This window comes from Pygoscelis adeliae, unplaced genomic scaffold (genome assembly GCF_000699105.1).
Source record: "Pygoscelis adeliae isolate BGI_AS28 unplaced genomic scaffold, ASM69910v1 Scaffold51, whole genome shotgun sequence".
Lineage (NCBI taxonomy): Eukaryota > Metazoa > Chordata > Aves > Sphenisciformes > Spheniscidae > Pygoscelis > Pygoscelis adeliae.
In genome coordinates this window covers 334,344-348,082 of record NW_008824007.1, presented here as the reverse complement: position 1 = coordinate 348,082, position 13,739 = coordinate 334,344, and the positions used below count along the sequence as shown (strand labels likewise).

At 37.7% G+C, this 13,739-nt stretch overlaps 1 protein-coding gene across 1 annotated transcript in view; it reads right to left on the bottom strand.

Annotated features, from left to right (window-relative positions):
- Positions 1-5,151: 5,151 nt before the first annotated feature.
- The window catches only part of SLC35F5 (solute carrier family 35, member F5), a 35,731-nt gene continuing 27,143 nt past the window's right edge, over positions 5,152-13,739 (bottom strand). The window contains exons 14-16 of the mRNA XM_009325787.1: positions 7,179-7,333; positions 6,628-6,716; positions 5,152-5,660 (exon numbers count right to left, since the gene is read on the bottom strand). Coding sequence (XP_009324062.1) covers positions 6,635-6,716; positions 7,179-7,333 — 237 coding nt within the window. The 3' untranslated portion in view covers positions 5,152-5,660; positions 6,628-6,634. The remainder of the gene's footprint in view (positions 5,661-6,627; positions 6,717-7,178; positions 7,334-13,739) is intronic.

Here is a 13,739-nt window from a genome sequence, read left to right as displayed (position 1 = left end):
CACGGTAGGCATTCCAGAAAAAGTCTGGTTACCTACTAATACCAGATGTAATGATGCAATACTTTACCTCAGAGGAGAGTGAGAACACAGATTAACTCGGCAGTCTCACGTTTATACGATAGATTTATGTTTTATGTTAGATTTCTAACAACGTAGAGAACTAGGGCAGTCAAAATACAACTACAGTAGCTTCACCTAGAGAGGAAATGCCCCATTGCATTCTTTGCAAAGTGAATGTAAACGGAAATGCCAGATCAGACATCACCAAGAGGAAGCTGATCCTCAAGGCTATGGTGACTATGATCACGTATTCCCACTATCGACAAAAACTTCTCCTAGAAGTATACAACTAAGTGAAGTGGTTAACATTTCTTATACTGCTGATTTTAAAGAAAAGTCATGTAGCAAGACAAATTCGCCTTCTAAATAATGAAGCTGCATGCTGGCTATAGGGAAATATTTTTTGTGACGAGTTACAGTAGTATGTTTACCATTTTTACCAGCACTAAAATCCCTCAAGTTTATATTACTGAAGTCTTAAAGCAAACCACTCCAAATGTACGCTGCAGACAGAAATACTGCAAAGGCATAAAGGTCAACGTGACTGCGGAGTTTCTTTTCGATAAAGTTTTACTTTATTAATGCTGTCTATGACTCTCGTGAGCTTTGGATCAAATCCCAGCCTAGCCAAAGTAACTTTACTGGAAAAACAAACAAAAATCCCCAAAGTTAACAGACTTTGTAAAAATTTAATGATATAAATGAATATATGTATGTTAGAAGGTTTATATTGGTACTCTACCCCAGAATCAGATTATGTATTATTATAGCATTGCCTAACCCTGAAAGTTAATGTCACTGTCATACCCTAAGTGCAGCTTTGAAATCAGCAGTGCAACTATTTGTTTATATGGCACATAGTACAATAAAGTGGGAAAACCACACACAATTTGCAGCATCAGTTTAGAATGGATGTTTGTCCAAAAAGTAATGAAGTGTTAGGCAGAGTGTATTTTATTGACACCTTTAAACGCTCTTAACATTCTCATCATGGTTTACCTGATAAGCCTAAGGGAGTTCAACATGAAAGTTACGTGATGTGAAGTGTTTGAGTGAAACCTGAAAATGGTTGTAACAATTTTAAAAGCAGGAATTAGTTATCAGCTCTCACAACACATGGTATCATCCATATTTCCCTGAGAAATCATGCCCTGCATAACCATGTAAAACAAAATACAGCATTAATGCAATTCTGGATTAGATAGAAAAAAAAAAAATCATGCGTAACAACTGTTTATGAACCAACACTTAAATGCTGCTGCAGTTGTAACTTAAATTGCAGACACTATGTAAGACAGTCATAACAGAAATGGTAACCAACTCAAAACTTACCCCAAATAAAGAAAACTGATTAAAAGTACCATCCTATAGTTAGCCATATAACTCAACATTGTGATATTAACATTAGTTTCTGTTTCTTGATTTTTGAGTATGCCAACATACATACAACACTCTGCCTTACCGAGGCCTATTTTCATATAAAATTTGAAAGTGTGTCCAGAAACTCACCCTGTGTCTAAAATTTAACTGGCTTTCCCCCTCCTCTGATAGCTTAGTTTAGCTCAGTAACTTAATTTCCCTAAGATAGCAGGATCTTTTAGTAGGGAATAGGAATGACAACATTCAACACAAAGAGAGATGGAACCAAGAATTACAAAGAAATCGTTTTACCACCTCATTTAAAGCCATCATACTTGTGAATAGCAGTACCTAGGCACAATGGGGATCGTGAAAGAGAACGACAATTACAACAGCACACACCAAGAAAAGTAATTTGCAGGCTCTCCTATTTTTGCTAGTACATTACAAGGAAGTATGCAATGCATGTACCGGCATACCAGGTCAAGTATCGCATGCAGCACCATGGTTTGTCATTCGAAGAACACCACTGCTTAACGCCGCATTTCCACAAAACACTTCAGCATTTGCAACACCACAGTGAGACAACCAGGCAGTGCCTTAGCCTCCCCGTTTCCGAGCCTCAGTGTGCCGGCCACTCTAGCCCAACTCCATGACAAGCCAAATCAGTCACATACTACAGCCCCCACCCCCCTACACGGATTTCCACAGGCAAAAAGCCAACAAGCAAGATGCAGTGCGCACTGGGCAACAGAAACATCGGGCCCTCAGTGTCTTCAGGGGCATTCGTGTGCCCTGTACTTTCTAAGTAATTGCTGAATACTGATGTTGCATGTATTTCAGTCCTTTCCTGAATGAGTATTACACTTACTGCAGCCCCTCATAGTGAACACATTTTCAGCATGACTGAAACCTAAGGGAAAGTAGCCAGAAAAACTGAAATCCTTTTTTCCCTTTGTTCTGGAGTGCAGTACACAGCACATCAAACTATGCGAGACTCACCAAAACCATAAAAGCGAAGGCATGCTACATGGCATTTGGCAAATGATCATCATTTGCTCCATACATAAAAACCAAACAGCTCCAAAAGCTCAATCACACACAGAAGAAATTGTTGGTTGTCTCATAGGATTACAGGAATTAGTTCAACTGTTTGACAGGGCAACACATCTAGTATTCATTTTCCATTTTGTATGCATGGGAAATCACTGTTCCTTAAGCATCTAATGACATTCAAAGAAATGCTTGAGATAAAAATTAATTATTTCTTTAAAGTGTATGTGCTTCCTACAAGAAATAAGTCAGAATAAAGACATTCCCAAATTGAAACAGTAAGAGCAATGACAGTTTATGCTAGCACAGTTTATGCTAGCACACAGAGGGTAAAGCATTTACGAGAGCTCCTTCACATTCCAGTTGTGTCATGAGGAAGAAAAACCCAGCATGTCTCCATTACGTCAGAGGTACCTGAGAATCAAAGCTAAATCTCTTGTGCATTTACCAAGCACCCATTAGAGAGCTACGCAATTTACATCTCAAATTAGACATCATATTTATAAAATATTATTGTACTAAAAATCACAAGATTTTATAGAAAAAACCTCATCACACTCTATTAAATGCAGGAACAATGTTACACGTCATAGCTTCCGTAATTAAAACTGTAATACATTTCTTGTAACTACAGGGGCACCACTGTTTAAAAATCCTTTCAGAAAGGACCGTTTGTTTTGTTTCTTCTTCTTTAAAGAACTGTAATTTAATGCAAAAAGACTGCTCAGGCTACCTAGTGCCATGAGATTAAAATATTTAATAGCTTAAAAAAAAATTAACACATTTTTGTTAAAAACAGTGGGAAGGCCCTAACTTTGAGTTTACTGAACAAAAACATTCTTCAACATTCCTGGGGTCAGAGACAGAATAATATTCTCCTAGTACTTATTTTTTTAACCTCTCAAACTAATGAATAATGCAAGCTAACAAAAGTCATATACGTGGGAGACTATGATGATCTTTCACTTTAAGCCATGAACGTAAGGACAAATACGAACAGCAATAGCCCATTATACGTTACAGCTCCAATTCTATCAGTATGACCAATTTCAAAAGACAGTGTTAGAATATTTTGCTAAAAATACTTAATTGCCTATCCGAAGACAAACTCAGTTTTCCGAGGCTTAGTTGGCTGATGCCACAAGTCCCAGCTCATTCAAATTTGTAGTTAATGCCTGGTATTATATATTCGGCATGATCTCATTGAAACATATAATCAGTTGAAAATGGACATTAGCTTTTTATTGCCAGTAGGCCTTAACATTACTTCTTGGAAAAAAGTTGAAGCTAACATCCTCCAATTTGTCATAGTTTAGAAGGAAAAAAAAAAATCCTTAAAAAACCCAAACAAACTAAGGAAACTCCACTTACCAAAAAATCCCTGAAAATTCTACCAAAGTCAAATGTAAAATTAGTTCTACATACTGCATTTTCAACCCCTCTACTTGTGGGGTTTGGGAATTGCAATTTGTCATTTCTCAAAATGCCTACATAAATTTAATAAACTTTTTTGTTTGTTTTGGGTTTATGGATTTGTTGTGTGGTGGTGGTGTTTTTTTTTTTTTAAATTCCTATTTCAGGTGACCAAAGAAGGACTTACTATCTCATCTTAAAGAGATGCCTCAGATCACTGAAACTTGTAGTGTAATCCAATATTACAAATTGGAAGGAAAATTTTGATAAAGGTGCAATATTTGACCAGAATAGGCCCCAGGTTCTTTTTTTTTTTTGTTCTCTACTTACAGATTTTTACATTAAATTCTAGCTGCTGGCTAATCAATCCTTCTAAATGTATAGCTAAGCTTGTTGCTTTCCCGCACTCCCTCTCTTGTCTAGTAGTTGTATCACCAAACCACCAAAATTTCTTTTGGAAGGATCATTACTGAGTGTCAAAATGTGAAAAGGCATTTGTGTTATGTCATCCTTCTATATTTGTGTGATAGGATAGCAGAAGTACCCTACATTATTAATAATCTTGTTATGTGGAAGAGAATACTGTTGGCTGAAAATCCATCCTACATTCATTATAAAAAAAAAAAAAAAAAAAAAAATCCATCAAAAGCCAAAATTAACTTTAATGCAAGTGTCCTATAGGCCAGAAGTTCAAAACTGGCACTAATTTCAAATATTCCTTAATATAATTATTCCCAACTTTTCAGAATCAAATAGGACAGAAGCACAGCAGTGGAAGGAAGATACAGGTTATAAGGAAAATGATCAATTTTAGAATAAATTTATTAATGCAACTGGGGGGGAGGGGGGAAAATCAATGCAACACCTTTATCTTTCAGATTGTTTAGCAGACTACTGTAGTGCCAACCCATTGAGTGAAAACTTTCACAACTAATTTGATCTCTTTCTTAAGTTGGCAGCTATACATGTGAAAATTTTCACATTTAGTTTTCCATGTGAGATAGTTGGGAATAAGAACGGGTTACAGAATCAATCTGTTTAAAACAAACATTCATTTTGAGAATGTACATCCAAATGTACTGTAATTAGAACTGTTTTACCATTCACTAAAATTTTAAACATTCCAGATTGTTAGGTAACAAAAGATTTTTAAACATCGGCACCCATTGCCATTACAAGGCTTCTCAAAATGGCATAAGACAATATATATGTAGTGTTCCAGGACCGTACAAAGATCCTGCCTCAATAATTACAAGAATGCACTTAATAAATTATTTCTCTATTTTCTTCTATTAATATGCAAATAGTTTATACAACATAAAAAAGTTAATTTGTACCTACTACAGGTAACATCTATTTAGCTTTTCATCTGAAAGCCTGTAAGACTTGATGACCTGCAAATTTATTTACATAACTCATTTGAAAGTATTTTTTAAAATTAATATTGTCCAGCATTTAACAAAATTGTGAGTTAAAAAAAAGAAAGAAATTACTTAACAGCATTTGTTTTCTTGATTTTGTCAAGTAACTTCACCAGCTCAGTGTTATAAGGCAGGTTGGTTGCTCAGATGGACTAAGACTCCCTATGGTGACAGGTATGTAGTAAATTTGTTCATTTATAAAACCAGATGAAAGCAAGAAAGAGGAAAAGTTTAGAGTTTCAAAAGAACTGAAACTTCTTATTTTTACTACATTCAGAATAGGCACTGAAACATCATTCCTTAGGGACTTTTCCAGAAGATTGTCTCTTCGCTGGGCATCATTCCATTTTTAAACTAAAGAAAAAAAAAAAGAAAAAAAAAATTATCAGGGCTACATAATTAAAGATTACAAAAAAGGAATCATCACATGTATTTGTTTCCATCTTATTAATAAAGGAAGTAACTTGTGTGTTTTAGATTTAAGATATTACAACTACTGTTTTGGTTAGAAAATTTTTAATTTCATTATTAGATTTAAGCAACATTGGAAAATAAAAATATACTTCTCATCATGTAATTCTGCATGCGTTATTTGAAAACTAAAGCCCTGAAGCACAGGGCTAAAGAGTCCTAAACTATGTCTATCTTTATGCTCCAAGACAGTATCAACAAACCATGTAATAATGTTCCTGTTAGAGGTTTGCGTAACTTTCTCTTAGAGAGGGATATTTTGCAAACTCCCTAGCTATTCTACTCTAGTTTCCCTATCCTTATCATGAGAAATATTTTCCCTAATATTTAATGCAATTTAACAACTTAATTCTTGTCAACCACAAACACAAGGACTCCTTCCCATTTTCCAGACCCATAATGGTAAAGTCTGGTCACGTCCTCTAAACTTCCTTAAATGGTTGATGTTTTTCATGCACTGCAGTAGCCCAAACTGAGACCTCAACAGCATTAAAAAGAGTGAATAAATTACTTCAGATCTCTTCCACATACATCATCCATACCAAGAAGTTGTATGCCTCTTCTGGTTTATTGACTCATGCCCAATTTTTTTTTATGAACATCGTAATACTCTTAAGTAAAAAAACTACTTTACATTTCAAAACCATTGACCAAGAACTGTATCAAGGTGAGAATAATGCTTGGTAACAAATAATAATAATTTTTGAAGATACCCTTCAAAACTCTATCCATCAATAAAGAACAAGATTAACTGTATGCTGTGTAAAAATGTGTGCTTACATAACACAAATGCCATCATGAAAACCAATCCTCACCTTTCTCTGTATTGTTTGAGGTTTATTAAGCATACCTTTTGTCTATGAACAACAACTGTCTCCATCTTGTGAAACACTGTGCATAGGAATGAGACTTTCACACTGCTCACTTTCTTCCGGCATTCTTAAAAGAAACAAATTTATTTATTTACAGTTATACAGTAATATTAAATGAGTTGTTATGAAGCCAACATAAGTACTAAGTATGCTAGTGGTTTGAACTGCAGCCATTAAAAACATACAAAGACCCCTTAACTTCATAAAGTATACTCAAGTTTGCACAATTTTCACTGCATGTTCTGGGTACAGCAACTATCACAGGGGCATTGGGGGGGGGGGGAACTTGTGACAGCCACTAGGAAACTTCTTTTAAAAGAAGAAGGTAAATAGACTTCATATCTTTCCATTTTCTGAGCATTACATAGGTTAATAAATGGACTGGCAACTACTACTATTAAGAAATTAGTACACCTGACTATAAAATTAGATTAAAATAAATACAGTATGAGTACTGTGGCTTATAAAAGAGTATAGGATATTAGAAAAGCTGAAGAAGAGATAGGATTATACTTTGTGACTGTCCTACCTCTGTATTCGATGTTTTCTACAAATAAAGGCAAAAATTCTTCTGATTCCCACCATCACTGGATCCCAGTTGTTATAGTGACATAAGAGAGTTGCAATGAAGAAAGAAAAAAATACAGGGACTGCCCCTGCAAAAAATAACCAGGAAAACTGCACCTGGAATTAAAACACAAACATCATTCACTCAAGAGTTAAAAAAAAAAAAAAGGCATACTGTCTGTTTGAAATTATTATTATTCTAAGTTTGAAATGAAGTTTCAGTTCTTTTCAATTAGGTGAAATATTACAAGTATTTTTGTAATTATATTTTTGTAATTATATTACAAGTTATTTGGTACAATTTCTATAGCCACTGCTACTTCTAATAAATGAATAACCTTTCTTCACTGATCCATTGTTTACAATGGAACATACTGTTTGCGCTGTAGTGTGGATGAAGACTATTTCCAAATAGTCTCATTTTTAGGTTTTAGCTGTCTGACTGGTACCAATGAGAAAGCCCCCTAGACACTTCAAAAATTTTGAAGAAGGGATCTCACCTGAAAGATTTGTGCACCTGTTTATTCACCATGAATACACTGTCACTGAATGGCAACTGCTGAAATCAGTGCACATAGACTATACTACTGGAAACTTACAAAAAATTTTCATTTAAAAAAAGGCAGGGCACATTATTTGCCCAATTTAAACTAAATTCGACTTGTATCTATGCTACTACTTGTATCTATCTGCTACTACACTCACAATGATCATCTGACACTGTTTAAAACTTAAAATTATAGATGGTTAGAAAAATTAAGGGTGCAAGAACAAGAACTAGTCTCTGAAATGCCTTTAAGGCTAACAGAGCAATCAACCGTGAGCACGCCTCCCCCTCGTGGGGAAAATTTCCAAAGTTGGAGATTGGAGAAAAAAGGTAGTTTTGATACTTAGCACTGGTGCTCACTCTCAAAAATCTAATAAACTACAGTTGTTAGAATCTTATGTTATCCTTACCGATTTCTAACAGAAATTCATAAATACTTAAGTTACCAAAAGGAATATTTAAATAGTTGTTAAAAATTTGGTTGTAATTTCTTAAGATTCAGGTTTATGTCAGATTATTACAGAATAATAAAGACCCAGAAAGTTAGTAATTATGCATATTGTATAATTACCATACCATTTGACAGTCATATGAAGACTATATATATTCATAGTTTAATCTTTACATTATTAGCCATGCCAGTGGCATTCTTACGTAGGTTCCTTTTAAGAAATGTGGCCAAAACTGAAAGACAAGGCTGGCCAGAAGCAGTAACTGGAAAGCCTGAAGTTGGAAGCTTAAATTTGTATTAGCCTATGAGACCTCAGTGAGCACAGGGCTTGGCTTAGGATATTTTGATGTCTGTATGACAGAGACATACTTAGAATCATAGAATCATTAAGGTTGGAAGAGACCTCCAAGATCTTCGAGTCCAACCGTCGACCCAACACCACCATGCCCACTAAACCATGTCCCTAAGTGCCTCATCTACCCGTCTTTTAAATACTTCCAGGGATGGTGACTCAACCACTTCCCTGGGCAGCCTGTCCCAATGTTTAACCACTCTTTCAGTAAAGACATTTTTCCTCACATCCAATCTAAATCTACTTGCACAAATACACTTGTACAAACAACCTCAAAGTCTAAAGAGTTTGCCTTTAATTAGGGTCACTCATTTGTGCTTCTAATACTAGCAATTTCTTTTTTAAAAAAAAGTAAAAGACAAAGGATTTACCTCCAACAGCAAGAGAAGATACAGTAGGAAATTTACTTTGTTGTCAAAGTCAAGTCTTAATGGCCCCCCAATGACCTCATGCTGAACAGTTCAGTATCAGAAGTTGGGAAGAGTTTACATACCCTCAAACATACAAGCAGCAGCCACAAGCTAAAAGCCCCAAACAGATAGGAAAGTAGAAACTTGGACAGCAAGTACATAACAGTCAAGGGAAGAAGGAAGAACAGTAATGTAGAACGCGTATGTGCTCGCAGCCCAGAAGGCCAACTGTATCCCGGGCTACATCAAAAGCAGTGTGGCCAGCAGGTCAAGGGAGGCGATTCTGCCCCTCTACTCTGCTCTGGGGAGACCCCACCTGGAGTACTGCGTCCAGCTCTGGAGCCCTCAGCACAGGAAAGAAACGGACCTATTGGAGTGGGTCCAGAAGAGGGCCGCAAAAATGATCAGGGGGATGGAACACCTCTCCTATGAAGAAAGGCTGAGAGAGTTGGGGATGTTCAGCCTAGAGAAGAGAAGGCTTCGGGGAGACCTTCTTGCAGCCTATCAGTACTTTAAGGGGTCTTATAAGAAAAATGGGGACAAACTTTTTAGCAGGGCCTGTTGCGACAGGACAAGGGGGAATGGCTTTAAACTAAAGGGGGGTAGATGTAGACTAGATAGAAGGAAGAAATTTTTTACACTGAGGGTAGTGAAACACTGAACAGGTTGCCCAGAGAGGTGGTGGATGCCCCATCCCTGGCAACATTCCAGGTCAGGTTGGACGGGGCTCTGAGCAACCTGATCTAGTTGAAGATGTCCCTGCCCACGGCAGGGGGGTTGGACTAGATGGCCTTCAGAGGTCCCTTCCAACCCAAACTATTCTATGACTCTATGAATCGGAAAAGGAACAAAAAATAAGAGAACAAACCCCCAATCCCTCCCTGATTACTGTCCCGCATATGACAAGATGTAAGAGGCATCACCCGATTGCCAGCTACCTAAAAACAGTCAGGCTCTGTATTTGCCCAGAGGAAGACAAAGCAGACTTTTCAAAGAGAAAGAAAAATTAAAAGGAACAGAAGGTAACAAGTACATGGACCACAAACCCCAGAAGGAACCAAGTGGTGGCAAATGAAAAGAATGGTGGATGAAATGGAAGAGGCATGAAGATTCAGATCACAAAAGATGTTGCCAGCACATAAACTGAGACAACAGTTTATGTGAAGATTTAAGACAAGAAATAGGAAAAGAGCAAATACAAGGTGTACAGGAAGTTAGATTGATAGGTAGCTACATTTGTGGGGCTTTTTTGTTTGTTTATAAATACCAAATACATAAAAACTGGAGCAACTCTAACAGTGATAAACTATAAAAATGAGTTAAGAACGTAACTTGCCCTTGTGTTACCAACATCAACTGAAAGTCATCCAACAGAGCCTTAAAGATGTTTTGGCTATTTCAAATGCCTCGATATTGCACGAGTACATGAAGAATAAATTAATTTTAAAACATGTGGACTCTGTGTTTACTCAGATTAAATAGCCTAGAGATTAAGTTGTTTACTGAGAATTTTTAGAAAAGCATATTCCATTTTTCAATGTATTCCAGAAGAAAGTTTAGATGAATCACTTCAGAAGACAACCTAAGCTTTTTATATATTGATATATGTAACTGCATATATACATGAATCTCTAAAAATTGCACACATATATACATACAGAATTCTTACTTTTTGCTACCAGCGTTAGCTCACATATAAACCTAATTCCACCTCAGTAAAGTGAATTTTGGGGGGAGAAGTCTACAGATTTTTTTCCCCTTGTTTCCTTAATAGCTATCATTAGTTATTTACTTTCCTGTTACAATTTATGTCCGAAGTATATACTGCAGATACTTTACAGCAACAAAAATACAGTTATCTTACGAATGAATGCTTTATTATTGTTGGAATCACTGCAAGGTTTTGCTGTATTTCCATGTTGGAATATTCAGCTAATACTAATATGAAACATACTGTATCTCACACGTTTGTTACACAAGTATTTATTCAGGGTCTGACTCTCCTCTTATTTTCCAATTTGACTTTCCTTTTTTTATTTTTATCCTTTTATTTTTCCACTTCATTTTCCAAAATCCACACTGACATTAAGTGAAAGTGAAATACAAGTTGTGTGGATTTTTTTCGCCATTTTTACATGCCTGCCAGAAAATTTCAGAAGTCAGAAGGTTCTCATTTGAATTTACACTTTGCTTGTGAAAACATTGAGCAGTAAAGCTTCTGTTTGGCAGGAAACATTCTAAGTGCAAGACTTGACTAATTTCTTGTACGTAAGTCAGCCTTGTACAAACAAGTACAAACCTCAAAAGAAAAAATTCAAATGTAGTGACTGAAAACAAGTCATAAATTGAACCACCACAGATAATGCACGAACTCCACTTGCTTCAGGGAAGCCACTACTCAGAGAATGCTCAATTTAAGCTATGGTCCAGGCATAGTCAGAATTTTTCTCTTCTCATACTTTCGCATTTCTATTTGCACAGAGCTTACAAACTAAGCATAACTGCATTTGCTACAAGACTCAAAGAACATCAAAGCAGTGTAAGCAAGCGGCAGCTGGCAGAGCAGGACCACCAATCCATTCAAAATTTCAGAAGTAGTATGTCCTCGTTTCACCTGCGATAGAGTTAATTTTCTTCCTAGTAGCTGGCATAGTGCTGCGTTTTGGATTTAGGATGAGAATAATGTGATCACACACTGGTGTTTTAGTTGTTGCTAAGCAGTGCTTACACTAAGTCAAGGACTTTTCAGCTTCACATACTCTGCCAGTGAGGAGGTGCACAAGAAGCTGGGAGGGGGCACAGCCAGGACAGCTGACCCAAACTGGCCAAAGGGACATTCCATACCATGGGACATCATGCTCAGTACATAAATTGGGGGGAGTTGGCCAGGGGGTGGTGACCGCTGCTCGGGGACTGGCTGGGCATCGGTCAGCAGGTGGTAAGCAGTTGTATCACTTGTTTTTCCTGCGTTTTGTTTCTCTCTCTCGTTGTTTTCCTTTTCATTACAATTCATTATTATTTTATTTCAATTATTAAACTGTTCTTACCTCAACCCATGACTTTTCTTACTTTTGCTCTTCTGATTCTCTTCCCCATCCCACGGGGGGGGCGGCAGGATGGGCAGGGTGAGCAAGCAGCTGTGTGGTGCTTGGTTGCCGACTGGGGTTAAACCACAACAGTCCTTTTTGGCACCCAACGTGGGGCACGAAGGTTGAGATAACAACAGATCTGATCAGAGCATGTTAAAATGAATTTGTTATAAGCATTGTATTAGTTTAATAGTTGCTGGTCACAATGTTATTTGTTCACATGGTTGTATTATGTAAATCCTCACTTGCAGTGTGTATTCCCTGCAGTGCTGTTTATCACTTTTGGGAGATGGGTCAGGATTATCATTTTGCTGTACTGTGTAACATTGGCTTATGATACAATAATATTACTGGTAAAAAGACTAATTTGGTATTTGTATTTGATATTGCCATCATCTCTGTACCTCAGGCGCCATCTCTCGGAAATTATTAATAATGACACTCTTCACCTTTTCTCCTCAGAGAACCAATCTATAGGAAAGACGAGGGGGTGATGCTTTCCCCAGTTCTTTCACTGTCCCTTTCTCCTTCAGGCTAGTTACACCAGCGCTCGAGAATTTTGAATATCCTTGGCGTGTTCAAGCCAGCACGCTCCTATTGCTATGTCTCCTGAACATGTTTCAGGTCTTGTTTAGGGTGAAACAACTATTTAAAAAAATCACTCAGAGATCTGCCCTGAGGCTGGATGGTCACGGGTTGCATGGCATGTGGGAGAATACAGGCATGTACTTAGAGAACTTCTCACCTCCAATAGTCTGGAACTCCACTCTCAAACAAGTACAGGATCCTGATGAAGTGACAGAATGCTTGAAAAAAAACCCCGCTGTGGTTATTCCAAAGAGGCACAACTTACCGCACTGTGCTGCGCCTTGGCTAGTATCTACCAAACGCTGCTCAGTATTATGCAGCACACTCAGGCAAACGCGGCTCAGTATTATGCAGCACACTCAGGGAGAAGAGAGGAAAAACAAACCGCCAGGCACTGTGGCTACTCCAACCCTCACGACAGGCACTGCGGCTGAACCAGAGAACCAACCTGTGCCGGTATCAGTCACCCCCATACACAAGAGGAAATGCTGGAAGCGAAAGTCAGCTCATTTAGTAAGGGATGATGAAAAAGCGAGGAGAGAAGAAGAGGAACTCATAAATGAGATAGAAACCATCTGATCCCTATCCCTGAGTTGCAAGATACGCGAAAAGATTTCAGCCATCGTCCAGGCGATCATGTTGTGACCTGGCTGCTCCAATGCTGGGATAATGGGGCCAGTAGCCTGAAATTAGAGGGTAAAGAAGCCAAGCAGCTGGGATCCCTTTTTAGGGAAGGGAGCATTAACAAAGCAATTGGAAAAGGGGCCCAAGCCCTCAGCCTCTGGAGGTGACTATTGTCAGATATGAAGGAAAGATATCCCTTCAAGGAAGACGTTATACGTCACCCAGGCAAGTGGAACACCACAGAGAGAGGTATCCAGTATCTGAGGGAATTAGCCGTGCTAGAGGTGATTTATGGTGACCTGTACAATGAGCAGTTATCCAAAGATCCAGATGAAGTCCAGTGCACAAGACCTTCGTGGCAGAAGTTGGTACGGAGCGCACCATCATTATATGCCAACTCATTGGCAATACTGACCTGGAAAGATGAAGAGGGACCAACGGTGGCTGAATTGGCCGGCCAAC